Source organism: Podarcis bocagei, assembly GCF_964188305.1.
Source record: "Podarcis bocagei genome assembly, chromosome: 2".
In the NCBI taxonomy this organism is placed as follows: domain Eukaryota; kingdom Metazoa; phylum Chordata; class Lepidosauria; order Squamata; family Lacertidae; genus Podarcis; species Podarcis bocagei.
The window spans coordinates 60,195,470-60,221,407 of NC_138126.1; the positions used below are offsets into that span (position 1 = coordinate 60,195,470).

Sequence of the window (25,938 nt, forward strand, 5' to 3'; positions counted from 1 at the left end):
ATTTTAAAAATTAAGAAGGGAAGGGCTCCTAAACTCAGGAGTCATAAGCAAGTAAAAAGGTAAAGGGACCCCTGACCATTAGGTCTAGTCGTGACCGACTCTGGGGTTGCGGCGTTCATCTCGCTTTATTGGCCGAGGGAGCCGGCGTACAGCTTCCGGGTCATATGGCCGGCATGACTAAGCCACTTCTGGCGAACCAGAGCAGCGCACGGAAACGCCGTTTACCTTCCCGCCGGAGCGGTACCTATTTATCTACTTGTACTTTGACGTGCTTTCGAAATGCTAGGTTGGCAGGAGCAGGGACCAAGCAACGGGAGCTCACCCCATCACGGGGATTCGAACTGCCGACCTTCTGAAGTACTGGTAATTTATTTTTAAGCTTGCACCCCACCCTCTCTCTCAATACTCAGATGTCAAAGAATGTAAGCAAAGCTATCAAGTTTAGAAACAAAAATCCGGCACCCTTGCAAATTAACATGAAAGAAGTATCATTGCATGATGCATTTAATTAAAAATTCCTTCTTGCCAAGTTCATGACAGTAAAGCAAGACGGACAGGACCTTTCACGCAATCCATTTACAATCTAATAAATGAACAGCTCTTAGTCATTTGTTGCAGATGTCATCCTTCCAGGAAGCACTTCTGGTTTTGAGAAACAATATATTTTCCCAGAACCCAAATTGAAACATTTTGCTGCTAGGAAAATGTGATTCCCCTCAACTCTGTGTTAAGAAAATCAGAATTATTCTGATTGCTCTGATTGTCATTCATTAACTATGATCAGGGCTTTTCCCCCCAGCCAGAACTCGCCAGAACTCAGTTCCAAAACCTCTCAGGTGGGCATGGTGAGTTCCAGCACCTCTTTTTCTAGAAAAACAGCACTGATTATGATCAATTTACATCTCTTTCTTTAAAAAAAATCTTTATTATTTCATGTTATACACTTAGATATTTCTTTAAAAATTAAATTATGTCTAAGTGTAGCCCAAGTCTTCAACATGCTAACCCTTACTGCATCTGTTTGCTTCTGACAGGTCTGGATTTCAGCAAGTCCCTAGGAACAAACAAAACATTTGTAAAATCCAAATAGCTGGCTCTGCAGTTTTGTAAATCTGTGCTCTCTTGTTGTCAACCCAGGGGCTAAGATGACAGTGTCTTATTGGCTGGTTCCTTTCCTTTTAAAAAGGACCATCTGGTTTGCCCAAGGCTGGTTGGCTCCAAAGTTGTATGCTCTAGCATTTTTTTTGTAGCCTGAAGTCTAGTGAAAATATAAGTGTTCCTTTTGCAATAAGAAGGAGCACAAACCTTGAAATCCTACAAGTTAAGACTGCAAGAATTACCTTGCTGGACCAGGCCAAGGTTTATCTAGTCCAGTGATATATTACCAACAACAGCCAGGAAGGCCCTCTGAAAGCTCACAAGTTAGGTATGATTGCCTCAGCACCTGGTCCTCAGAGATACAGGACCTCTGAACATGGAGTTTCCATATAGCTATCATGGCCAACAGTTGTTAATAAGCACTATTTTCAAAATTAATGCCTAAGTTGACTATTTTTCATGTACAAATCTGCAGATTGGTGAACATTTGTAGGGAAGTTTGGAACACCATTGTTCGTGACCCCAGCAACTACCCACTTTGTGTGTACAGCTCTATTTCAACTTGTTCAAATATTTGCTTGGTGTGTACCTCTGAAAATGTGGGCTGGAAGATTAATTGTCAAGAATATTACTTGTAAAAAAAATCCCAAACTTGACAGCCAGCTGTCAAAAGACCATTATTCTCTGGTGTGGAAGAATGGCTATTAATGGCTATTTAAATATCTTTAATATACTATAAAGTGATGTGGCACTGTTAACAACACTGTTAATTTCTTGGTGCGGCAAATAAATTAATCTGCCATTGTTGGTTCTAGTCCTGTGATTACAATTTCTGCATTTATTTCAACCGTTCTCCATAAAATAATGGGTAAAAGAGAAATTGCATTCAAAAATTTTCAGAGGAGGTTTTTTTAATTTAAAAAAAGGATGTAATTCTCATGGATAGGGTGCAGAACATTTGGGCAATGGGGCCTTGATATAATCAGGACAGGATTTGACAATCCTGACTAACTGCAGGCAGTCTGAGGCTTCTTATGCCAAAGAATTAGAGTAATTTGGAAGCAATATACTTTTTTCAAGCAACTACAGAGTTAGGTTTTTTTTAATAGGTGTTTGGCAAAACCTGCCACAAGCCAGTCATGATCTGACACCTCCTCCCAAAAGCAAACAAAACATTTGCCCAAAGAGCTGGAAAAGTAGGCTCCTTCAAAACTAAAAATATGCATCACTCAATATTAGCTTTCCTCTTCCTTTCACACCACCCACCTTTGCTCACTCTCTCTTAAGGGTTTCTTTGCTCATGCCTAGGATAAAATATAATGAGCCTCTTCTGCCCCAGTAATTCAGCAGCTTCCTGCAGGCTGCCAGCCTCTATAAATAGAGCAAAAGTGAGGATCCTGCTCCATATTCTGCCCTCCCCTAAAAATACTTACCCTTCTGCTCCTTTGCAGTCTCGCTCCACCTTGTGCTCCACCCATGCAAATACCTGATGGACATTTGTCTTTGTTTGAGAAAGAAGGCATTGTGATTGTGTGGCACAAACTCCACCTCCATTCTTTTCTACAAATTCCTCACAGCAAAAATGCGTCGAAAAGGGCATTTCAGAAATGTTGCTGCAGTTCAGCTAAGCGTTATGTTTATTCCCAGGGCTCCAGTAAAGTTTATGGTGACTGAAATCCCACATACAGCAGTGAATATTTTAAATCTTCACACAGAACTTGTGGAACTTATAATTAGAATTTGAGATCAAGAAGGGAATTTTATTCATGCCCTGAATAGCAAGAGGCTGAAGATCTTAATTCCTGCACTTCAGATGCCAAGACCAGGTGACAAAATAACAAGAGAGGACAAAAGACCAGCTAATCAGTGTCTCTGGAGGCAGCAACCACTCTGTGGAGTTTAATTTCAGGGGCTGACAATTTTGCAGAGAAAGCCCAAGGGATTGAGGCAAGGGACAGTGGCACAAATAAAACTTTGTTTTTAATCAATACCCCAATCAAAGCATTGGCAGCAGGATTGGTATTGCATAACTGGAGATTCCCACAAAGCCCTAACCAAATTAGTGTTAAATGTCATCTAGGCTAATGCTTACTCCCTACTTGCAGTTCAGGGGGACTGAGAAGGCAGATCCTTCAGCTGTAGTAAACTGAAATTAGTCAATGTGAACAATTGATTAAAAGCAGAAGCAAAGAGAGTCTGTATAAAGAACAGCAGAAACACCAGCTTGCTGTAAAGTCCTCTGGGAAGTATCTTTGCTGTCCATCCTGGGAGGAGCCAGGAGAGGGGAAAGAGGAAACGTCAAAATGACATTTTGATGTTGAGTATTGGGGCCTTGCCCTCTGCACTCTCTCTTCCTTCTTTCCACCTTTCCGCTTCTTCTGCTAGCAAGAGCTTTTCACTTATCCCTCAAGCACTCAATTTCACCTTTGTTTTTTCTCTGGAGCATCTCACAATTAGCCTCACACTGTGCAGGTGGCACCTAACACTCCACCTCCTCTGCTCGCACTTTCATTCTCTCTGCTAAACTCTGCTAGATCTCGGTAACCCCTATTATTACCCAATAGCGAATGCTATTAAAAAGGAACAGACACTGACTTCACAGGTGCAAATGTTATTCACAGGTAGCCATTTTGACTCCTACCGGCTTTTGCTGGATAACCCCCGCCACACACCCACACAAAAGCTGTGTTTAAAACATAAAGAGGTCTATTAGGATGCAACTACATACATATGAGTGTAACATGTAGTTTGAACCTAAGGCTGCAGAGGCATTACACTAGGGTCAGAAGGAAGGAAAAAGACTCTCTAAAAGGTCTTCTCTGTAAAACATGCCTTAAATCACTGTGCATAAACAAACACTCTTGTCTTGTCATCATTTCTGCTATTACAAACCACCCAGCAGGGTCACTGGCCTACTGTGCTTGGTCCCACAAACAAACAGTGCTGTGATAGGTGAAACCTCTCTGTGCATAAGAGGTACACTTATGAAAGATGCTGGAGACAAATAACAAGCACCTTCATGTCCTGCTTGGTCTGATCCAGAAAGGCAGTTCTTGCATTTGGACTAAAGCATTACAACTGGAAGAAAGTTGCCAGCTAGGGTAGAGCCACTACACAAGCTTCTGGCAGGTGACCCACTGTGGCTTATTTGGAGGCAGAGGAGGAGGCAGTGGGTAGATGCAAACACACCAGCAGGAGCAACACATTGGCTCTGCCAATGAGTTTGCACTATGCTGACCTCCCCACCATCTCAGCACCTTCATCTCCACCTCACCTGGTGATGTGCTTCTGATTACAACACAAAAGCCTATGTTGTTACAGTTACAGTGGCCTATGTTGTTGATGTTAAAGTATAATGTCACCCAAAAATAATCATGCTTTCTCCATTAATTTATTAAGAAGACTCTTGAAATTAACTCCATACATTTTTGAAACTAGTATATGTTCAATCCAGTTATGCTTCGAGGCATTAGTGTTTTGAAAATCCAGGGATGTTTTAAAAAATAGCAAGCAATGAAGTGGAGGAACGAATCTTGGCAAGGGGGAAAAAACCTCAAGAGAGACTTCTGCAAATATGGTGCATTTGTGCGAAGAGGCCTGTTGGATAGCAGACCATGTCTCTATCATCCCCTGCCTGACTGCAAGCTAAAAACACTTTAATAAACTGTCTCCTGTTGGCTTTTAGGTTGGGTATCAGCTACTCAAAAGAAACCTCTTATAACTAAACCATTGTGTCCAGTGGAGCGATGCTTACCTCCTGTTCTCGTGTTTTCTGAGACTCAGATACGGTCGTGCTATCTTTGATATCCGCTTCTGGTTTTGTGGCCATAGTTTTCCCCTTTGGCAATGGACTTTCAGAAGCTTTGGGAGGCTCTTCGGATAGTTTGGGCAGTGGCTTTCCTTCTGATGGAGCAGGAGGCTTTCTGTCTTGGACAGTGGTTGGTAATTTGCTCGGTTCTGAAGTCCTGAGATGGTTTGCTTGTGAAAGGTGCCTGTCGTGAGGAGCTGACATTTCAGGTTGCTGAGGAGCTCCTCTCTGTTGCTGACCAATTCCTCCGGGTTGGTGTCGAGGGGATCCAGTTGGCTGTTGCTTTGGAGCAGGCAGTGGCATTGGAGCAGGGTCTCCTAGGCTTCCTTCTAGCAGCCTCTGAGTTTGGCAGTTCAAACACAGCCATTCATTTTTCTGAAATAAGATGGAAAAAACAAACAAACAGGGATGAAATCCACATTTCATTCAAGATCAGCATGAAGATACCTCTCCTATGGAATGCAACATATTTCTTCTCTTTGAGTTAAACATAATTATTTCCACTTTACATTATGTGGAGGAAAGCAGATTTTGTTGTAACCCCCAAACTGCCATGCTCTAATGGACTGATGTAAATCCTATTGAATTCAGTAGGGCTAACTCCCAGGTCAGTGCACATAAGATTACAACCTTGGACAGATAGGCCGTTGATCCATCTAGCTTAGTTAGCAGCAGTTCTCTAGGGTTTCAGACATGCAACATTCCCAGCCTCACTTGGAGATGCTGGGGAAATGAATGTTGGACCTTCTGCATGCAAACCTATAACCCTTCCCCTAGCCTTAGATGTTCAAATTATAACTCAGTCATGGACAGGAGGCCTTGGGCAAGTCAGAGTGTGGCAGCCTCAATTCACCATCTCTAAAATGGGATTAACATTGACCAGCCTCCCAGGATTGCTGTCAGGTCAAACAAGGCTTATTAGGCTTATTTGGATTCATGATTAATATTGTTAACAACAGCAACTGAAAATGAACATCAAATATTTATTTTTATTATTCTTTTTAGTGCAGAAAAGCCTTTATCATCAAAAGGAAGGGTAATGGCTGCAGAGGATTGCCATTTAATGCTCCAGAGACCATGTAAAAAAGAAGAAACAAACAAAATTAGCCAAACAATCTTAAGACAGAACAGCTATTTCTGACGGTGCCATGCCCGAAGTATTTATGGATTCTGAACTATGTGGACATCAACCAGAAGAACAGATATAAATCACGTTCATCAAAGCATTATGGGATGCATTATAGGTCTTGAGTAAAGAGTGTACTCCTTATGAGACAAAAACTTAATAAAGCCTACATTGTGATGAGGATGGGTGGAATAGGAATGCAAAGACTCAGTTCTATTGGTGTAAATTTTGCATGATTTGGTCTAATAAAAGTGCACCAAAAAGTGATGTGTCAGCAAGTTGTGAAAATATAAAAATATATTTGCCTGTGGAATGCTTTGCAGCTAAAAAACGACGACACTACAACAAAGTAATTATCAGCTTTTTCTTCTGTGTTCAATTTATGCAAGCCGGGGAGTTTAGGATTTGAGGAGGTGCCCCATGACACCAGATGCTAGACATTTCATACAGGTAAGGACCCTACATCAGCATAACAGCAGAGCTATGTTGTCATAATATTACACTGGTGCATTTCCAATGGAAGAGCCAAAGATGAGCAGTGTTGTTAGCATGGCATTATGGCGACAAAAGAGACGGTGCGTGTTAAAACACATCAAACTCAACTGAGAGCCAAAGAATACTTCCCACAACCTCCTCCATCTCTGCCTGTACCACCATGACAAAGTTTAAGATTCAGATCAGCTCTGCATCCAGTTACAGCATATCCACAGCAGTATGAAAAACCCCAACAGGGAAACCTCCCAAAGAAGCTGCCTGGACACTACACTACACTGACTACCCTTTCCCCACTTTTGATAGATAATTCAAAAGGATGGCTATTTGCAGATAGAAGCAAAAGCTTTCAAATAGCCATCTATGGGGAACATTGCAGCCTCTCAGTTTCTGGGTCCTTCTTGTCTGCATCACAGTGGTTGCTTCTGTGCAAGGTGCTATCAATGTCCATGTGTCTGGCAGGCTGTGATTTCTCTTTGTAATGAAGAAAGGCAGCATTTCACAACTGCTTTATCTCCATCCAATATATATGCATTTGCAAAAGTTATTGTTTGGATATTAGTTGGGGACCCAAATGTTTGCTTAATGTTTTCACCAAGTCAAGTTCAAGATGTATCTCAACAAGCTAACTGAAACACCGCAGTGATCAAAGAGATAATATTAATATGAAATCAGCATCTTGTCCCTCAACAGAAGCAGCTTAAAATCATGAGGTTCTATGCAATGTCTTTCTCTGAAAACATGTAGTAGACAAGGCATAATTTTTCAGAATAATACATGGGGGAGGGAACCCCCTCCATCCAAGATTTAGAACCTCAAAGCCAATGTGAGAGCATTTGGGTCAAAATTAAGGGAGAGAAGAATAACAGAGACCTCATTGTGGGAGTTTACTATAGATCCCCAAGCCAAACGGAGGACATAGATGATGCCTTCCTGGAACAGATGGCCAAGCATGCAAAAGGAAGGGAGATAGTAGTAATGGGGGACTTCAATTACCCGGATATTTGTTGGGCGTCAAACTCAGCCAAGAGCATAAGGTCAAACAGATTCCTCACTGGCCTTGCAGACAACTTCATTGTCCAGAAAGTGGGAGAAGCAACAAGAGGAACAGCCATTTTAGATCTGGTCCTAACCAATGTTGATGACCTGGTTAGTGGGGTAGAAGTGGAAGGATCATTAGGCGCGAGTGATCATGCTCTTCTGAAGTTTACTATACAGCGGAAAGGAGCAGCCAAGCATACTAGGACTCAATTTCTTGACTTTAAGAAAGCCGACTTCATAAAACTTAGGGAAGTGCTGGGTGAGATCCCATGGACAGCAATACTAAAAGGAAAGGGAGTTCATGACGGCTGGGAGTTTGTTAAGAGGGAGATAGTAAAAGCACAACGTCAGGCAATACCAATGAGACGGAAACATGGAAGGTGCCTAAAGAAGCCAGGGTGGCTATCTAAAGAACTTTTAACTGAATTAAGATTAAAAAAGGATGTGTACAAAAAATGGAAAAGGGGGGAAACCACCAAAGAGGAATTCAAACAAATAGCCAGCACGTGTAGACACAAAGTCAGAAAAGCTAAAGCACAGAATGAACTCAGGCTTGCTAGAGAGGTTAAAAGCAACAAAAAAGGCTTTTATGGGTATGTTCGTAGCAAAAGGAAGAACAAAGAAACAGTGGGGTCACTCAGAGGAGAAGATGGTGAAATGCAAACAGGGGACACAGAAAGGGCTGAACTCCTCAATGCCTTCTTTGCCTCAGTCTTCTCCGATAAAGAAAACAATGCCCGACCTGAAGAATTTGAAGCAAATGATTCAGCAAAGGAAACACAGCCCAGAATAACTAAGGAGACAGTACAAGAATATTTGGCTAGTTTAGATGTATTCAAGTCTCCAGGGCCAGATGAACTGCATCCAAGAGTATTAAAAGAACTGGCAGATGTGATCTCAGAACCACTGGCAGTCATCTTCGAGAAATCCTGGAGAACAGGCGAAGTCCCGGCAGACTGGAGGAGGGCAAATGTTGTCCCTATTTTCAAAAAGGGGAAAAGAGAGGACCCAAATAATTACCGCCCAGTCAGTCTGACATCAATAGCAGGGAAGATTCTGGAGCAGATCATTAAGCAAACAGTCTGTGAGCACCTAGAAAGGAATGCTGTGATCACCAATAGTCAGCATGGATTTCTGAAAAATAAGTCATGTCAGACTAACCTGATCTCATTTTTTGACAGAATTACAAGCCTGGTAGATGAAGGGAACTCAGTGGATATAGCCTACCTTGATTTCAGTAAGGCATTTGACAAGGTGCCCCATGATATTCTTGTAAAGAAGCTGGTAAAATGCGGTCTTGACTCTGCTACCACTCAGTGGATTTGTAACTGGCTGACTGACCGAACCCAAAGGGTGCTCATCAATGGTTCCTCTTCATCCTGGAGAAGAGTGACTAGTGGGGTGCCACAGGGTTCTGTCTTGGGCCCGGTCTTATTTAACATCTTTATCAACGACTTGGATGATGGACTCAAGGGCATCCTGATCAAATTTGCAGATGACACCAAACTGGGAGGGGTGGCTAACACCCCAGAGGACAGGATCACACTTCAAAACGACCTTGACAGATTAGAGAACTGGGCCAAAACAAACAAGATGAATTTTAACAGGGAGAAATGTAAAGTATTGCACTTGGGCAAAAAAAATGAGAGGCACAAATACAAGATGGGTGACACCTGGCTTGAGAGCAGTACATGTGAAAAGGATCTAGGAGTCTTGGTTGACCACAAACTTGACATGAGCCAACAGTGTGACGCGGCAGCTAAAAAAGCCAATGCAATTCTGGGCTGCATCAATAGGAGTATAGCATCTAGATCAAGGGAAGTAATAGTGCCACTGTATTCTGCTCTGGTCAGACCACACCTGGAGTACTGTGTCCAGTTCTGGGCACCACAATTCAAGAAGGACACTGACAAACTGGAACGTGTCCAGAGGAGGGCAACCAAAATGGTCAAAGGCCTGGAAACGATGCCTTATGAGGAACGGCTAAGGGAGCTGGGCATGTTTAGCCTGGAGAAGAGGAGGTTAAGGGGTGATATGATAGCCATGTTCAAATATATAAAAGGATGTCACATAGAGGAGGGAGAAAGGTTGTTTTCTGCTGCTCCAGAGAAGCGGACACGGAGCAATGGATCCAAACTACAAGAAAGAAGATTCCACCTAAACATTAGGAAGAACTTCCTGACAGTAAGAGCTGTTCGACAGTGGAATTTGCTGCCAAGGAGTGTGGTGGAGTCTCCTACTTTGGAGGTCTTTAAGCAGAGGCTTGACAACCATATGTCAGGAGTGCTCTGATGGTGTTTCCTGCTTGGCAGGGGGTTGGACTCGATGGCCCTTGTGGTCTCTTCCAACTCTATGATTCTATGATTCTATGTCCTAAAATTAAGAAAAATTACTTGGTATTTTGTTTCCTGTTGCTAAAGATGCCATTTCAAATGCACAAGTAGCTTCACTTTGATCCATAGTGATTTTATATGGAATGCTTAGTCACTTCAGCGCTGTTAATTGCATTCACTTATTCCACTCATAATGGCTCCCTTGTGTGCAGTGCATCTGCTGCATGCATAACAGCTGAAATTCTTCTCTTGTTCTTTTATTTTTAGCTCTGAAATGCAGAATCTAAACTGTATTTTACCAAGAGGATGATTCTCTATAATGAGGGCTTTTTAAGTCTGCTGGATGATGGGCTATAGGAGAGGTGGAGAAACATAATGATGTTTGTGTCCCCAATGTTAATATTAACATGCCCTTTCCAACCTCAAGATTTCATTTTACAACCATATATTTCTCTCATACAGATCTGACTTCATATGACACCTTCTGGCACACCACATACTGAGGTATTCAGTACCAATGACCATAGAATCCTTCTGGACTAGCTTCCAGTAGTTCCACTCTTGCCTGATGGGCCAGAGGATGGTTCTGGCAGCCTGTTGCTCCGCACAAGGCATGGCATTCTGCAAGGCTCACTTTGGACCCTCATGTATTATAACCATGGGAAAAGTGTGCAATTAATAGAGAGTACTACATGAACTTGAGGGGGAAAAGAGAAGCCTGAGAAAATGGATTGTGGGACTATGGACTGGGGAGTTAGGTAGCCTATTTTTTTCTGAGTCTAGTCCCTGAGGAGTCTCCAATCCTTTTAATAGTTAGATGGATAATTTTCCACCTGTGGATTCTGTCTTTACTGCAGCATTGTGAACTGGCAATCCTAAGGAAGCAGTGAAAAGGCAATGGGACAGTGTGTTTATATGTTCACTTTAACGAATAAGCCAGCTCTTTGACTGTGATGTGTGAGGCATATGGAACTACAGAAGGGAAGCCACATCCACCTCATAAGATATGGTGGGCCTCACAAGGAAACACACTGGACTGTAGGATGTTGATCCAGTACAGATACTCTCCTCCTGTTTGTCTTCCCTTACAATCTGTTTGTATCTGTTTCCCCTCCACGCAGGGCTTTCAGTTTTCTCATACTGAAAAGGCAGCAGTGGACTGGATGCCTGTCATGTTTATTTATGGATATGTATAGGCTTATGCCTTTTGATACGAGGCTTCTGTTCTTTCTTTCATACTCCTGCGATTTAGAAATGGTACACTGAGCATTTTAACTATCCGGATAAATAGATAAAGAGTAGGGCTGAAGCCATGCTTGGATGTCCCTGAGATTCTGTGGCAAATCTGTTGAGAACATAACACAAGCCATTTCCTGCCATCACCCTGTCATGTGGGAAGGTAAACGCACAGTTAAAATGATGAGAGCGTCATTTTGAAAATCCTGCTGCATTCATTCTCCTCGGGGACTATATAATTAATGTAACAGGCTCTTTCCTTTATTCAGGTCAATGCTAAGGCTCAGCTCAAATATCCCAATGCAGCTAAAGGGGTGGGGGTGGAAATAGGAAGAAGACAGGTAACTGGATGGAAGCGTACATTAAGCAAGTGAAGTAACTACACAGGAAACAACATGTTAATGGAATATACCCTAAAACCACCATTGTCACCATGTGATACCTTCAGATGTTTGACTGCCCATCTAGCCCTAGGTGACAGGATAAAACAACTTCCCCTACTTCATTTTGGCTCAGCCTCAACTTGCTTACACACAAGGAAAATATTTACTGTAGTACCCCGGTTTACGAACTTAATCCGTTCCAGGTCCGTTCTTAAACCAAAACTGTTCTTAAACCGAGGTGTGCTTTCCCTAATGAGGCCTCCCGCCGCCGGTGCTCTTCCACTATTCTGTTCTAAACTTTACTGAGGTAAATTTTGCAAACCGGGACACTACTTCCGGTTTTGCGGAGTTTGTAAACCGAATAGTTCTTAAACAGGACTGTTCTTAAACTGATATACCACTGTATTTATTTATCACAGCATAAAAATACAAGATAAAAACACAAAATACTCACAGATGCTTGTTTCTGACTGCTATTGGAAATCTAAACCCAAGCTGCTGATTCTAGCTATGAGAGGAAAGCTCCCACAACCCAACAAGTCTAGTGTGGCTTGGCTTCATTTTTTTATTTTTTTTGCAGACATACTTATGAACTATCTTGCACAAAATAAACAATCATTTTAAACAACAGCTGAGTTTAAAATAAATAGGATAAAACTAAAACCAGCCACTGTCTTGCCGTGGTGAAGGGGCTTGAATAACTCAGAGAAGCTATGAGCTATGCCGTGCAGAGCCACCCAAGATCCAACATGCTACTGAGGAAGAGCGGAGGACAAGTACAAGTAGATTCAGAGCTGATGAAGCGGCTGGGCCAAAGCCGAAAGGACACTCAGTTGTGGATATGCCTGGAAGCGAAAGGAAAGTCCAATGCTGTAAAGAAAAATATTGCATAGTGTCAGGGAACTGCCATCGGAGCATCAGGTGGTGGAGGGTCTCAGGGAGGAAGAAAGAGACTCAACAGCTGAGGCAGGAACCAGCAGGGGGAGGAGTGAATCTCTGAGGGAATGCGAGCAGGAGGGAGGGCTCAGAGACGCTTCCAGTGAGAACAGTGGGGAAGTATCTGAGGCGCCCGTGGGGAGACCCATGCCTCGCCGGAAACTGTCACGCCGTGAATCCAGGAGACGCGTTTCCGTCAAGGAGCTTCTTTGCTGGAAGCGCTTCCGCCGGCAGCCACTGTCAGACTCTACGAGTGACTAGAGCAGACATGTCTGAGGAGCTCTGTCATGCACAGAGGTTTGTGGAGCCGCACAAACTCTGAGGGAGTACGCTTTTACGCACAAGCAGCTAATCATCCCCTCACAGCAGTCTGACAGTCTCTGTACGCTGCCTGTGCAGGAGAAAGCATCATGAGCGACCCAGCCGGCACCGGAGGAGCAGGGGTTGGGACTGGTCCAAGCTTGGAAGACAGATACCGAGCGTTGGAGGTCCAACTGGCGCTGCAGACGGCGAAGCTGGAGGAGAGAAGGGCTCAGGATGCAGACAAGAAGGATGTGCAGAGGTTCCTAGGGTTTGGGAACTTTTATCGTAAGTTCATCCGAAACTTCGCCCACCTGACGGCGCCCATTACGGACTGTCTCAGCAGTAAAAAGAAGTTTGTTTGGACGGCGGAGGCGGGACGAGCGTTTGAGGAACTGAAAAGGGCCTTCGCCTCTGAAGAACAACTTCTGCATGTGGATTTACAAAAAAGGCTGAGGGTCGAAACAGACGCATCTGACAGAGCCATAGGGGCGGTGCTTCTTCTGCAGCCGGAGAAGGAGGAGTCAGAGTGGCGACCGTGTGCCTTCTTTTCGCGAAAGCTGAACAAATCCGAGAGGAACTACACGGTGTACGACCGGGAGCTTCTTGCTATTCATGAGGCTTTCCGGAGATGGAGGCACCTGCTAATTGGGGCACAACATAAGGTGCAAGTGTGCACGGACCATAAGAATCTAGAGTACTGGAGAACTGCGCGAGTGCTCAACCAACGGCAGTTGAGATGGGCCCAGGAGTTCTCCAAATTTAACTTTGAGATATGTTACGTGCCAGGCCCAGAGAACGTTAGGGCGGACGCTCTCTCACGCAAACCCGAATATTTGGAGGGGGAGGGGGCACCCGAAGAGACACATGTCATTCCAGAAGACCGCTGGGTGTGTGGGGCGGTATTGGTGGGGCAAAGGGAATTGGTAGAGGGAACAGTGCATGATGAATACGCCCAGGACAAACTCAGGGGTCTCAGGAGGGAGGGAGACAAACCCGGGGGTTTTGAGGAGAGAAACGGGGCGTTGTACTACAAGGGAGCGTTATATATACCTGAAGGGGAATTAAGGGAGAAGGTACTCAAGCAACTGCACGATAGCCCCACAGCAGGGCATTTTGGGCAACACAAAACCATGTGGCTGGTTACCAGGGAATTTTGGTGGCCCAAGGTCAGGGAAGATGTGCGGGAGTATGTGAGAGGGTGTGACCAATGCCAACGAGCCAAGGGGGAGAGGCGGGCACCGGCAGGTTTATTAGAACCACTACCCACACCTGAAAGACCATGGGAAACAGTGGCAATAGATTTCATGACTGATCTGCCGAGGTCTAGAGGGAAAACAGCCATCATGGTTGTGGTAGACCTGTTAACTAAAATGGCCCATTTCATAGCCTGCTCACATGCGGTCACAGCAGAAGAAACCGCTAAATTGTTTGTAGAAAATGTGTTTAGGTTGCATGGCCCCCCCTTGAGGGTGGTTTCAGACCGAGGGAAACAATTTACTTCCAGGTTCTGGAGGAAGCTCATGAGCTTACTGCATGTTGAAGTTAATTTCTCAACTGCCCGTCATCCAGAAACCAACGGGCAGGCGGAAAGAGCTAATGGTGTCCTCCAGCAGTATTTGAGGTGTTATGTGAATGACAGAGAAAATGATTGGGTGGAGAAGCTGGCGTTGGCAGAATTTGCCTACAACAATGCAGAGAACGTGTCCACGGGAATGAGCCCCTTTTTGGCTAATCACGGGTGCCATCCCCGAGCCTTCCCAGGGGGGGAAGGGGAGAACTGGAGCGTTCCAGCTGCAGAACAGTTCGTTGAAGAAATGGAAGCGATCCATCGCCAGCTCCAACTTAACTTAAACAGGGCTAAGGAGGAATATAAGAGGCAGGCAGACAAAAACAGAAGGGAAGGTGAAACCATTAGGGTGGGGGACCAGGTGTGGCTGTCAACCAAAGGGTTACCATTCAAAGGGGGTTGTAAGAAGTTAAGACCCAAAAGGCTGGGTCCATTTGAAGTCACGCAGCAGGTCAACCCAGTGGCTTTCAGACTCCGGTTACCGAACCACATGAAGCTGCACCCAGTTTTCCACAGGTCGTTGCTGTCACCGTATAAAGGAGACAGAGAAGGGAGGGTCACTAGGGGGCCAGCAATGGAGGAGAAGGAACACAGCTACCAGGTTGAGGAGATCCTCGATTCCAGGTGGAAGGGAGATCAAGTAGAGTATTTGGTAATGTGGGAAGGGGAACCGGAGTCGGAAAACACCTGGGTTAGGGCAGAGGATGTCAATGACGAAGTTTTAATAGAAACTTTTCATCAGAGGTTCCCACGTAAACCTCAGCCCGTAGCGAGGTTCCGGAGGAAATACTTTGCCACCACCGACGAAGAAGAGGAGTTGGAGGGGTTCACAGATTCCGAGGAGGAGGAGGATTCAGCGAGCCAGGACGGCGATCGATGGAGGGAATTGTTCGAGACGTCTGAAGATGAAGAAGATTCTTTTCGGGGTTTTTACCCTTCATCTCCCAGAGGAGAGGAAATGGGAGGGGGTGAGGGGGGCCCTGGAGGGGAGGTGGATGTCAGGGAACTGCCATCGGAGCATCAGGTGGTGGAGGGTCTCAGGGAGGAAGAAAGAGACTCAACAGCTGAGGCAGGAACCAGCAGGGGGAGGAGTGAATCTCTGAGGGAATGCGAGCAGGAGGGAGGGCTCAGAGACGCTTCCAGTGAGAACAGTGGGGAAGTATCTGAGGCGCCCGTGGGGAGACCCATGCCTCGCCGGAAACTGTCACGCCGTGAATCCAGGAGACGCGTTTCCGTCAAGGAGCTTCTTTGCTGGAAGCGCTTCCGCCGGCAGCCACTGTCAGACTCTACGAGTGACTAGAGCAGACATGTCTGAGGAGCTCTGTCACGCACAGAGGTTTGTGGAGCCGCACAAACTCTGAGGGAGTACGCTTTTACGCACAAGCAGCTAATCATCCCCTCACACATAGGAACCTGGAATGTAAGAACCATGAACCTTGGTAAGTTGGATGTGGTCAAAAATGAGATGGCAAGAATAAATATTGAAATCCTGGGCATCAGTGAACTAAAATGGACGGGAATGGGCGAATTCAGTTCGGATGACCATCATATCTACCACTGTGGGAAAGAATCCCGTAAAAGAAATGGAGTGGCCCTCATAGTCAACAAAAGAGTGGCGAAAGCTGTACTGGGATGCAATCTCAAAAATGATAGAATGATCTCGATACGAATCCAAGGCAGACCTTTTAACATCACAGTAATCCAAGTTTACGCACCAACCACTGGTGCTGAAGAAACTGAAATTGAGCAATTCTATGAAGACTTACAACACCTTATAGAAATGACACCAAAGAAGGATGTTCTTCTCATTATAGGGGAATGGAATGCTAAAGTAGGGAGTCAAGAGATAAAAGGAACATCTGGCAAGTTTGGCCTTAGCGTTCAAAACGAAGCAGGGCAAAGGCTAATAGAGTTCTGCCAAGAGAACAAGCTGGTCATCACAAACACTCTTTTCCAACAACACAAGAGACGACTCTACACATGGACATCACCAGATGGGCAGCATCGAAATCAGATTGATTATATTCTCTGCAGCCAAAGATGGAGAAGCTCTATACAGTCAGCAAAAACAAGACCTGGAGCTGACTGTGGCTCAGATCATCAGCTTCTTATAGCAAAATTAAAGCATAAACTGAAGAAAGTAGGAAAAACCACTGGGCCGGTAAGATACAATCTAAGTCAAATCCCTTATGAATACACAGTGGAAGTGAGGAACAGGTTTAAGGATTTAGATTTGGTGGACATAGTGCCTGAAGAACTATGGATGGAGGCTCGTAACATTATACAGGAGGCAGCAACTAAAACCATCCCAACGAAAAGGAAATGCAAGAAAGCAAAGTGGATGTCCAACGAGGCCTTACAAATAGCGGGGGAGAGAAGGCAAGCAAAATGCGAGGGAGATAGTGAAAGATACAGGAAATTGAATGCACCTTTCCAAAAAATAGCAAGGAGAGACAAGAAACGAGCAATGCAAAGAAACAGAGGAAAACAACAGAATGGGAAAAACCAGAGATCTGTTCAAGAAAATTGGAGATATGAAAGAAACATTTCGTACAAAGATTACCATAATAAAAGACAAAAGTGGAAAGGACCTAACAGAAGCAGACGACATCAAGAAGAGGTGGCAAGAATACACAGAGGAACTATACCAGAAAGAAATGGATGTCTTGTATACCCCAGGTAGTGTGGTTGCTGACCTGGAGCCAGACATCCTGGAGAGTGAAGTCAAAAGGGCCTTAGAAAGCACTGCTAATAACAAGGCCAGTGGAAGTGATGATATTCCAGCTGAACTATTTAAAATTTTAAAAGATGATGCTGTTAAGGTGCTACACTCAATATGCCAGCAAATTTGGAAAACTCAGCAGTGGCCAAAGGATTGGAGAAGATCAGTCTACATCCCAATCCCCAAGAAGGGCAGTGTCAAAGAATGCTCTAACTACCGCACAATTGCACTCATTTCACACGCTAGCAAGGTTATGCTTAAAATTCTACAAGGCAGGCTTAAGCAGTATGTGGACCGAGAACTCCCAGAAGTGCAAGCTGGATTTCGAAGGGGCAGAGGAACCAGAAACCAAATTGCAAACATGCGCTGGATTATGGAGAAAGCTAGAGAGTTCCAGAAAGACATCTACTTCTGCTCCATTGACTATGCAAAAGCATTTGACTGTGTTGACCACAGCAAACTATGGCAAGTTTTTAAAGAAATGGGAGTGCCTGATCACCTCATCTGTCTCCTGAGAAATCTCTATGTGGGACAAGAAGCTACAGTAAAGTTAGAACTGGATATGGAATAACTGATTGGTTCAAAATTGGGAAAGGAGTATGGCAAGGCTGTATATTGTCTCCCTGCTTATTTAACTTATATGCAGAATTCATCATGCGAAAGGCTGGGCTAGATGAATCCCAAGCCGGAATTAAGATCGCCGGAAGAAATATCAACAACCTCAGATATGCAGATGATACAACCTTGATGGCAGAAAGTGAAGAGGAATTAAAGAACCTTTTAATGAGGGTGAAAGAAGAGAGTGCAAAATATGGTCTGAAGCTAAACATCAAAAAAACGAAGATCATGGCCACTGGTCCCATCACCTCCTGGCAAATAGAAGGGGAAGAAATGGAGGCATTGAGATATTTTACTTTCTTGGGCTCCATGATCACTGCAGATGGTGACAGCAGTCACAAAATTTAAAGACACCTGCTCCTTGGGAGAAAAGCAATGACAAACCTAGACAGCATCTTAAAAAGCAGAGACATCACCTTGCCAACAAAGGTCCATATAATTAAAGCCATGGTTTTCTCAGTAGTGATGTATGGAAGTGAGAGCTGGACCATAAAGAAGGCTGATCACCAAAGAATTGATGCTTTTGAATTATGGTGCTGGAGGAGACTCTTGAGAGTCCCATGGACTGCAAGAAGATCAAACGCATCCATTCTTAAGGAAATCAGCCCTGAGTGGTCACTGGAAGGACAGATCATGAAGCTGAGGCTCCAATACTTTGGCCACCTCATAAGAAGAGAAGACTCCCTGGAAAACACCCTGATGTTGGGAAAGATTGCGGGCACAATGAGAAGGGGATGACAGAGGACGAGATGGTTGGACAGTGTTCTCGAAGCCACAAACATGAGTCTGACCAAACTGCGGGAGGCAGTGGAAGACAGGAGTGCCTGGCGTGCTCTGGTCCAGGGGGTCACGAAGAGTCGGACACGACTAAACAACAACAAAACCAGCCATAGTCATGAGGATCCTTCTATAACACATGTGACCAAGTATACAGAATAACAAACATTAAACATGACTGTACAAAGAGAGAAATGCCTCAATTCTAAAGTACTCAAAGAAAGGAAGTTAAGCACAAGTTAAAAATGACTACGTAAGCTCAGAACTCAAAGGACTTCTCCCTGGAGAAGGGCCATAGTTTGGTGGTATAGCATTTATTTTGAATAAAGAAGGTCTCAGGTGCAATCTTCAGCATCTCCAGTTAGGGCATCTGAAACCCTGGATAGCTGCTGCCAGACACTGTAGAAAATATTGAACTAGATGGACCAGTGGTCTGATTCAGTATAAGGCACCTTCCTAGGTTCCCTCCTCGCATCTGGAGAGGAGAGTCTATGAGAAAAACAAGCAGTACAGACAGAGAAATGAGCTTGTTTCCCTTGGGCTTTAGCCATACACACTTGGCAGGTAAGCTTATGTGCTACTATTACTTTTCCAGACCGTGTTCAGTAGCATTTCCTAGCTTCCTTTACTTTGTGTTAGGAGTGCCAGCTATTATTTCAAATATATATAGACCATTTTTTCCTACCACAAGATAGTACCTAACAATAGAGTACACAATGTAAAAATAATGAAGTATAAAAGTAAAAGTACAGCATTGATTCACAACTTAAAATAACCCCAGCTCTATAAACTCTAAAACAATACAAAGGTTACCTGTCATGTTTTGAGTTTTGACTATTGACAATATGTCCCATTTTCAGACATCTGAAAATTTGGTACATTATTCAAGATCAGGATGTCGTGGACTGTATGTGCTGCACACACAACTTCAGGTTTCTAGGTCATCTGGAAGTATATTACTGACTCTGATAGTCTGGCTCTGTGCGGGAATCAATCCCAATCTCAAAAATGATGCATCCTTCTTACTAGTGGAGAATAGGTTAAAACCAGTTTGGTAGAGATGACCCCAGGCTCCTTCAGGAAGAGCAGGTTATAAATTCAATTAATGCTAATAATAATGGCTGCACATCACTGAAAGGCACAAGTTCAAATAAATAGGTTGGGGAAAACCCAAAGCTGACTGGAGGGGGAACATGGGGAGAGGAGAGGATGGGGAAGTTATACTGTGCACCTAAAAGTTGTTGCATTACCGTAGATATTTAGCTGGATACCACCCTTGGTCCCAAAATTTGCCAATTAATTTCAAAATTAAAATTTGGCAATAAAATCTGAAAATCGCCTGTTTTGATGGGTACATCATGTTGATATAAAATGACCTAAATTCTACTGCAAGCTGCTAATTTCAGTCAAAGACTAACTGCTAGGTGTTAGATACAGTTCAAAAGTAACTACTACTGTATGGGAGTTGTCACATACTGGCAAATGTTGGTTGCTACGACAAAATGTTTGGATGTCAAATGATGGTGCTGAACATCAAACAGGCACCAAATATTCACTTATCCATAGAACATTATTCATCAAAATCCACAGAAGAAAAGTTTGAGGAGAAGTTTTGACTACAAATTCATTTCAGTTCTAAGATTTGTACTACTATGATCACATAAACGCAGCCCACCTTGTCAGTGACACATCAGAAAATGAAAGCTATGATTCATTCAAGAAGGGGAGATAGAAACTTCATACAACTGAGTAATTTGTTGCTGCACTGCGTATATGTATCTTTGTAAATTCACCTAGAAAATCCAGGACTCCCTGTCATTTTAATGCAGCAAGCCACATAATGCCTATGGTCCATCTACTGAAGTCATGGTTTCGTGGTGACAGTTGTACAAGTTGCTTGTCCTAGGCACTGATAAAGCATAGAGAATGCCATTAAACATGTAGCATGGTTCACCCTGTGGTTTGTCTAGCTCCCAGTTCCCCAAGAAAATAGAATACAGGAAAGTTCAAGCCTAAAGTTCCATAACTGCAGTTCTCTATACTTCAGAATGGGCAGTCTCAGGACATACTCAGTCCCTTTGAAAGTTATTGGCTTTCTATTTGGGCAAGGCGAAATATAGCACATAATGGTGAAATATAACATGAAGCAGTGAAAATAGCATATAAAAATATATTAGGGTAAATTGCTTTGCAAAAAATGTCTATATTAGGGGAAATTGCATTAAAATATGTATATTATATTAAAGTCACACTAAAATGCTGATGAACTTTCATAAGGATTTTTTGTGCAAACTGATATGGAAAAGGGGAGGACTGAACTTTAAGACTGGAGAAATGGAAACTGAGAGAAACTGAAACTGACATATTTGCTGGACCTTATTTCGGGAACCCCCTAGAACAGATTTAGGGGGAGGAGAGGATGCAGACACAGATTTGGCACTTCAGTGGAAACCTGTGGTACCTGTGTGATCATTGTTAGACATGCCTCAAAGACATTAAGCTGCTTTCCCTTCAGTTAGCTATGAAACTAAGACTTGCCAAGCCAATCAGTCAAATTAGTATAACCAGAATTGTTGTCAAGAAGAGCGCCAAATCATTAAGATGGCACTATAAAGAAACATATTACACTGCTGTGTCATAAAATGCATTGGGAATGTTCAAGTATTCAAGCAAAGACCATATAGAGAATGCTGCTTACCTGAAGGGGTGAGAGTGTGTACCATCTATTCTTTGTTTTTGAATTTTTGCGTATTTGTAATATTTGCAATCTACCTTTCCATGCACCATGGGTACACATAGTGACTTACAACAGAGTTAAACACATGATGTACCATAATACCATATAAAAGCCAATACACCTAAGAAAGGCATCAGCTAAAAGCAACACATTTCTGACAGTAATACTAGAGATTCCTACTGCAAACCAGCACCTAGGGTGAAATGAAAGCTCTCCTTACACACGAGCTGTTGTCAAGTGTAATGGCCAGCTGGAATGGAAAGAGCTGAGGGACAGGAGAAACCAAAGGCAGCTAATTTTTCAGCAAAGCCAATGGAGTAAGCCCTATTTCCCAAGCTTTCTCTGTGCTGCAGCTGGGAGAAATGCTGCTAGAAGAGAGTTGAGGGAGAGAGCAAGCAAAATGGAGCTGATCCCTGACTGATCAAAGCCAATGGAGATGGCCATGCTTCTATCTTCCTCTACTGCTTATAGAATTTATCTTCTTAATTCATTTACGTGGTTTATAAAGCCACCCTTCACCCAATGGTCTGAGGGCTGGGTGCATTCTTCACTCGAATAAAATGAAACATCTGTACAAAATCACTGACATAATCACAAGCATTGAAACAACCATCATCACAACATACTTTAAAGCAGGTGATAAAAATAGATCAAACTAGCTGGTATATCCTCACCACCCTTCCAAAGGCCTAGGCAAAGAGGTGGTCTTCAGCTGTCGAGTAAACTCTTTTGGTGTCACCCCTTCAAGAGTTTTCTTGCTGATGGTGACCCACTGCCCAGAGCAGGATCTCCTTTTATGGCTAAACATTGTTATAGTATGGAGGACACATGCTGGCAGCAGGTCAGCTTTTGCAGATGCTTTTAATAAATTATTTGAAAAGATTAATAAATGGCCTAATCAGAGAGGTTAATATGAAGAATGGCTTTCAATATTAATCCAGTTCATCTAGGAATCTGCCCTAATGTATTTTTCCATTCTGGCACAAGTGATTCAATGCTGCAATGAATATTTCAATCACATTTACTTTCTGAAACCTTTATTACTGTGCTATATCATAAATACGATATTTCTAGGTCAAGTTCCTGTCTGTACCATCAGGCTCCATCAATAAGCAATCAAAATACCTGCTTGCAGTTCATAAAGTATTTTCACAATAATATACCAAGCATAACTCAGAACCTCAAGAAATATTTCAGCATTCAGATTATTGGTGTGCTTGCTGAATAACCAGCTGTTGTCAGAGCTTACCCTCCCATTAAGCAAACTGGATCAGTTGTCTCACTTGGAGATATAGGTGGTCAGCAAATTGGTGCACCCCTGTATCCGCCATATGCATCTGCTAGCCAGCTCTGCTACTATTCCTGCCACCACATCTGGCAAGGCGCTTCCCCTCCCTACATCATTCTAGGAAGGGACAAGGGGGTCCTCAGTCCAAGTGAGCCATTCTGTGTGCGGTGGCTGTGTGTCACTGCCATGGCTCGCTGCTAAAACAGCTGCCTAAATTGGAGTCTGTGTGGAGCTTAATGTTACTATAACTTTAAACTTCTAAAAAATGTTTAGGAGAAATTCTGGTCACTGCAGCAAACCACATCTGAGACCAAGGCAGGCAGGCAGGTAGGTAGGTAGGTAGGTAGGTAGGTAGGAGATGGAGGCAGAATTTGCTGCCAAGGAGTGTGGTGGAGTCTCCTTCTTTGGAGGTCTTTAAGCAGAGGCTTGACAACCATATGTCAGGAGTGCTCTGATGGTGTTTCCTGCTTGGCAGGGGGTTGGACTCGATGGCCCTTGTGGTCTCTTCCAACTCTATGATTCTATGATTCTATGATTCTATGAAAACCTCACCACCATAAAAGAAAAGTTAGGAGGGAAGGAGTGCGAGAGGGACAGCAGCAGTTGCTGCAGAGGCTCAGGTGGCACAATCTCTTGCACTGGCCCTGACTGCTTCCCTCAGGAAATATGCATCAATAGATGCATTTGTGGATGAAGATACAAATGAAGTTGTTATAGTATGTGTTCTACATGTAGAACCTTTGTGCTGATTTCTGAAATTTAGCATCAGCCATAAAAGCCGTTCACTTCTTTATTTATATTCTGATTTTCCCCACATATTTCAAAGTTGCTTTTCCTTAATCAACTCCTGTTATTTCTTATCATCTGAATGATAATAAGGTCATCCCTCTCAGGTGCTAAGATTGGCAAGGGAGGCCCTCTTGGTAGCTCCAGTTCCCTCAAAATTTTAGCAGACACCAGTCCAGGAGAGGGCATTCTCTGTGGCAGCCCCTAAAACTCTGGAGTGCCTTCCCCCACAGTCTCACTGGGCCATAGCTGTCAACTTTTCCCTTTTCTTGTGAGGAATCCTATTCGGAATAAGGGAATTCCCCTTTAAAAAAGGAAAAAGTTGACAGCTATGCACTGGGCACCTTCAGCATATAGGTTTTGCCATATGCACATCTTTACCCTGGCCTTTGAGTCCTGAGATATATATTTTAGAACCTACCCTATTATTTTTACTGTATTAGGTTTTAACATCTTAAATATTAACTTTATTTTACTTATTGTACCTGCCCAGGAACCTCATGGTGACAGATGAGTAAGAAACACAGTAGATGAGGAGGATAATCATGTTAGTGGGCAGCATTTTCAGTTTCTTTCCCGTTATAAAAGTTTTCTGAATCGGTGGATCAAGCTGTGGGAGCTATTTTCAGATACATCATGTTCAAATATATGGCTTAGCAAGATGTGCTTTCATATCCTGTGCAAATCCTATTCATATTCTGTCCCCTATAGGCCAAATTAGTTTCCAAACATGCCTTAGTTTCCTAAAAGTTCTGAAAGGATCACTGACAACTGCCATAAATTGATGGATATGCTAACAATGCATCAAGCATTGCTAAGCCATGCTTCTCTTTGGACTGACAGATTATCCATATAGCCTCCCATAGATTTTATTTAATTACTTCTGAAAATCCTGTTTGCTGTCACCAAGGAACTAGTGTTTGCACTGTTGACTCAGATAAATCCAGATTAGGATTTCAGAATATTTTACATCATAAGAGATCCACAGAGTCTGTCTCTGTTCCCAGCTCAGCTGTCTCTCCAGACTTTAGGTCTATCACAGACATTGTTTCACTGTGTGCAAGCTTTTTCTCCTCATTGCCTCAGAATCTGCACAGTGTTTTATGCCCAAAAATTCACTTTCAGTACTGGAACATGTAAATTCCACACATGGAACCCTGAAGTCCCATACATGGCAGTAGACCTCCTCTGAGCAATGCTCAAGAAGACTACACCGCTTCCAGAAATTTCAATTTCCTTTCCTTTGACACAACCACGAAGATCCTACAACATCCTTCTATTAGCTCTCCCCTAACCTGTGTGCTGTTATGCCGTTTGGGGATTTAGCTGGACTCCATTTGGAGCTCATACTCCACAGCTGTTAAACTGCTGCTGGAGTCAGTTAAGTACATGTCCCCTGTAACGCTGGGGTCCTAGAGTGGTGGCAATAAGGTCTCTTCCCCCCCCAGCCCTAAGCTGGAACCACAATTTACTTATGAATTTATTTAGTAGCCTATCCCCTGGTGATCCCAAGGCATATTCCTTCCATGCTGCACCACTTGTGTTCACTATACACTTCAGGTAACGGAGCAATTAACGCTGTTGATGACTCTGACTTTTCAGGAAGATCCATTCGTTCCTGCTGTGTGGTGAAGTTTGTTAGCATGATTATAGCCTTCTCCTGTTGAGAAGAAGCAAGTGCTAATCCTCAGGGAGATGGATGGTACTGCAGGAACTGGAAGTAAAAATAACCCATTGAAATAAAGACGGTTGCCATGGTGATTGGAAAAATAGAAATGCAGAGATGGACAGGCAGTGGAAAGAAAAGCTACACTTTCTGTAATCAGCCCTGTGCTCTGTGCCATTTTTGTAGCCATACAGTACTGCCGTACTGCCATACTGCCATATGCATATGACTGAACTTGGTCATCACCTGCTGAACCATCTGTACACAGATCCGTCCCACATACCCAAAACTATGCAGCACTGCATAGTGATAAACCATTTGGTTCTGGCTTCATTCAATCACACAGCTGATAAGTAACTTTGCTTTAAATTTGGTTGAAAACTGAAAATATCCTGATGAAACACAGCCCACATTTTCTGCCCCACCCCCGAAGTAGCATGGAAAAGATATAGACCAAGATTTTATGCAGAAGCATTGTGTTGGATAACATCCCCCTCCCCAATTTTTCTTTAATAGACTAATATTTTATGGACAGTGTAATATATTTTGTAGTCCAGGAGATTCCCTGAGATTTCATTACAGTGGTACACTGGGTTACATATGCTTCAGGTTACAGACTCCGCTAGCCCAGAAATAGTACCTCAGGTTAAGAACTTTGCTTCAGGATGAAAGCAGAAATCATGCAGCAGCGGCGCAGCAGCAGCAGCAGTAGGCCCCATTAGCTAAAGTGGTGCTTCAGGTTAAGAACAGTTTCAGGTTAAGAATGGACCTCCGGAACGAATTAAGTACATAACCAGAGGTACCGCTGTATAGGGATCCTGTGGTACATCGTGTATCAAATAGTCTACTAGGGGTTAAAGGGACTAGAATACAAACAATCTTAGCATCCAGGTTCTACGATGATCCTGATCAAGGGCATGAATAATCAAACTGGAATAAGGTAGAACTTTTAACCTGCAATAATATACATTTTACTTTGGAGCAAGTCCCACTGACTCCCCCCCCCTTTTAAAATGAGATT

General features: G+C 43.4%; 1 protein-coding gene across 4 annotated transcripts in view; it reads right to left on the reverse strand.

Moving 5' to 3' along the window:
• Positions 1-25,938, reverse strand: part of BSN (bassoon presynaptic cytomatrix protein) — a 206,362-nt gene that overhangs the window by 33,236 nt on the left and 147,188 nt on the right. For all 4 annotated transcript variants that reach the window (XM_081185800.1, XM_081185801.1, XM_081185798.1 and 1 more), the window contains exon 4: positions 4,853-5,281. In XM_081185800.1, the coding sequence (XP_081041926.1) occupies positions 4,853-5,281 (429 nt within the window). The remainder of the gene's footprint in view (positions 1-4,852; positions 5,282-25,938) is intronic.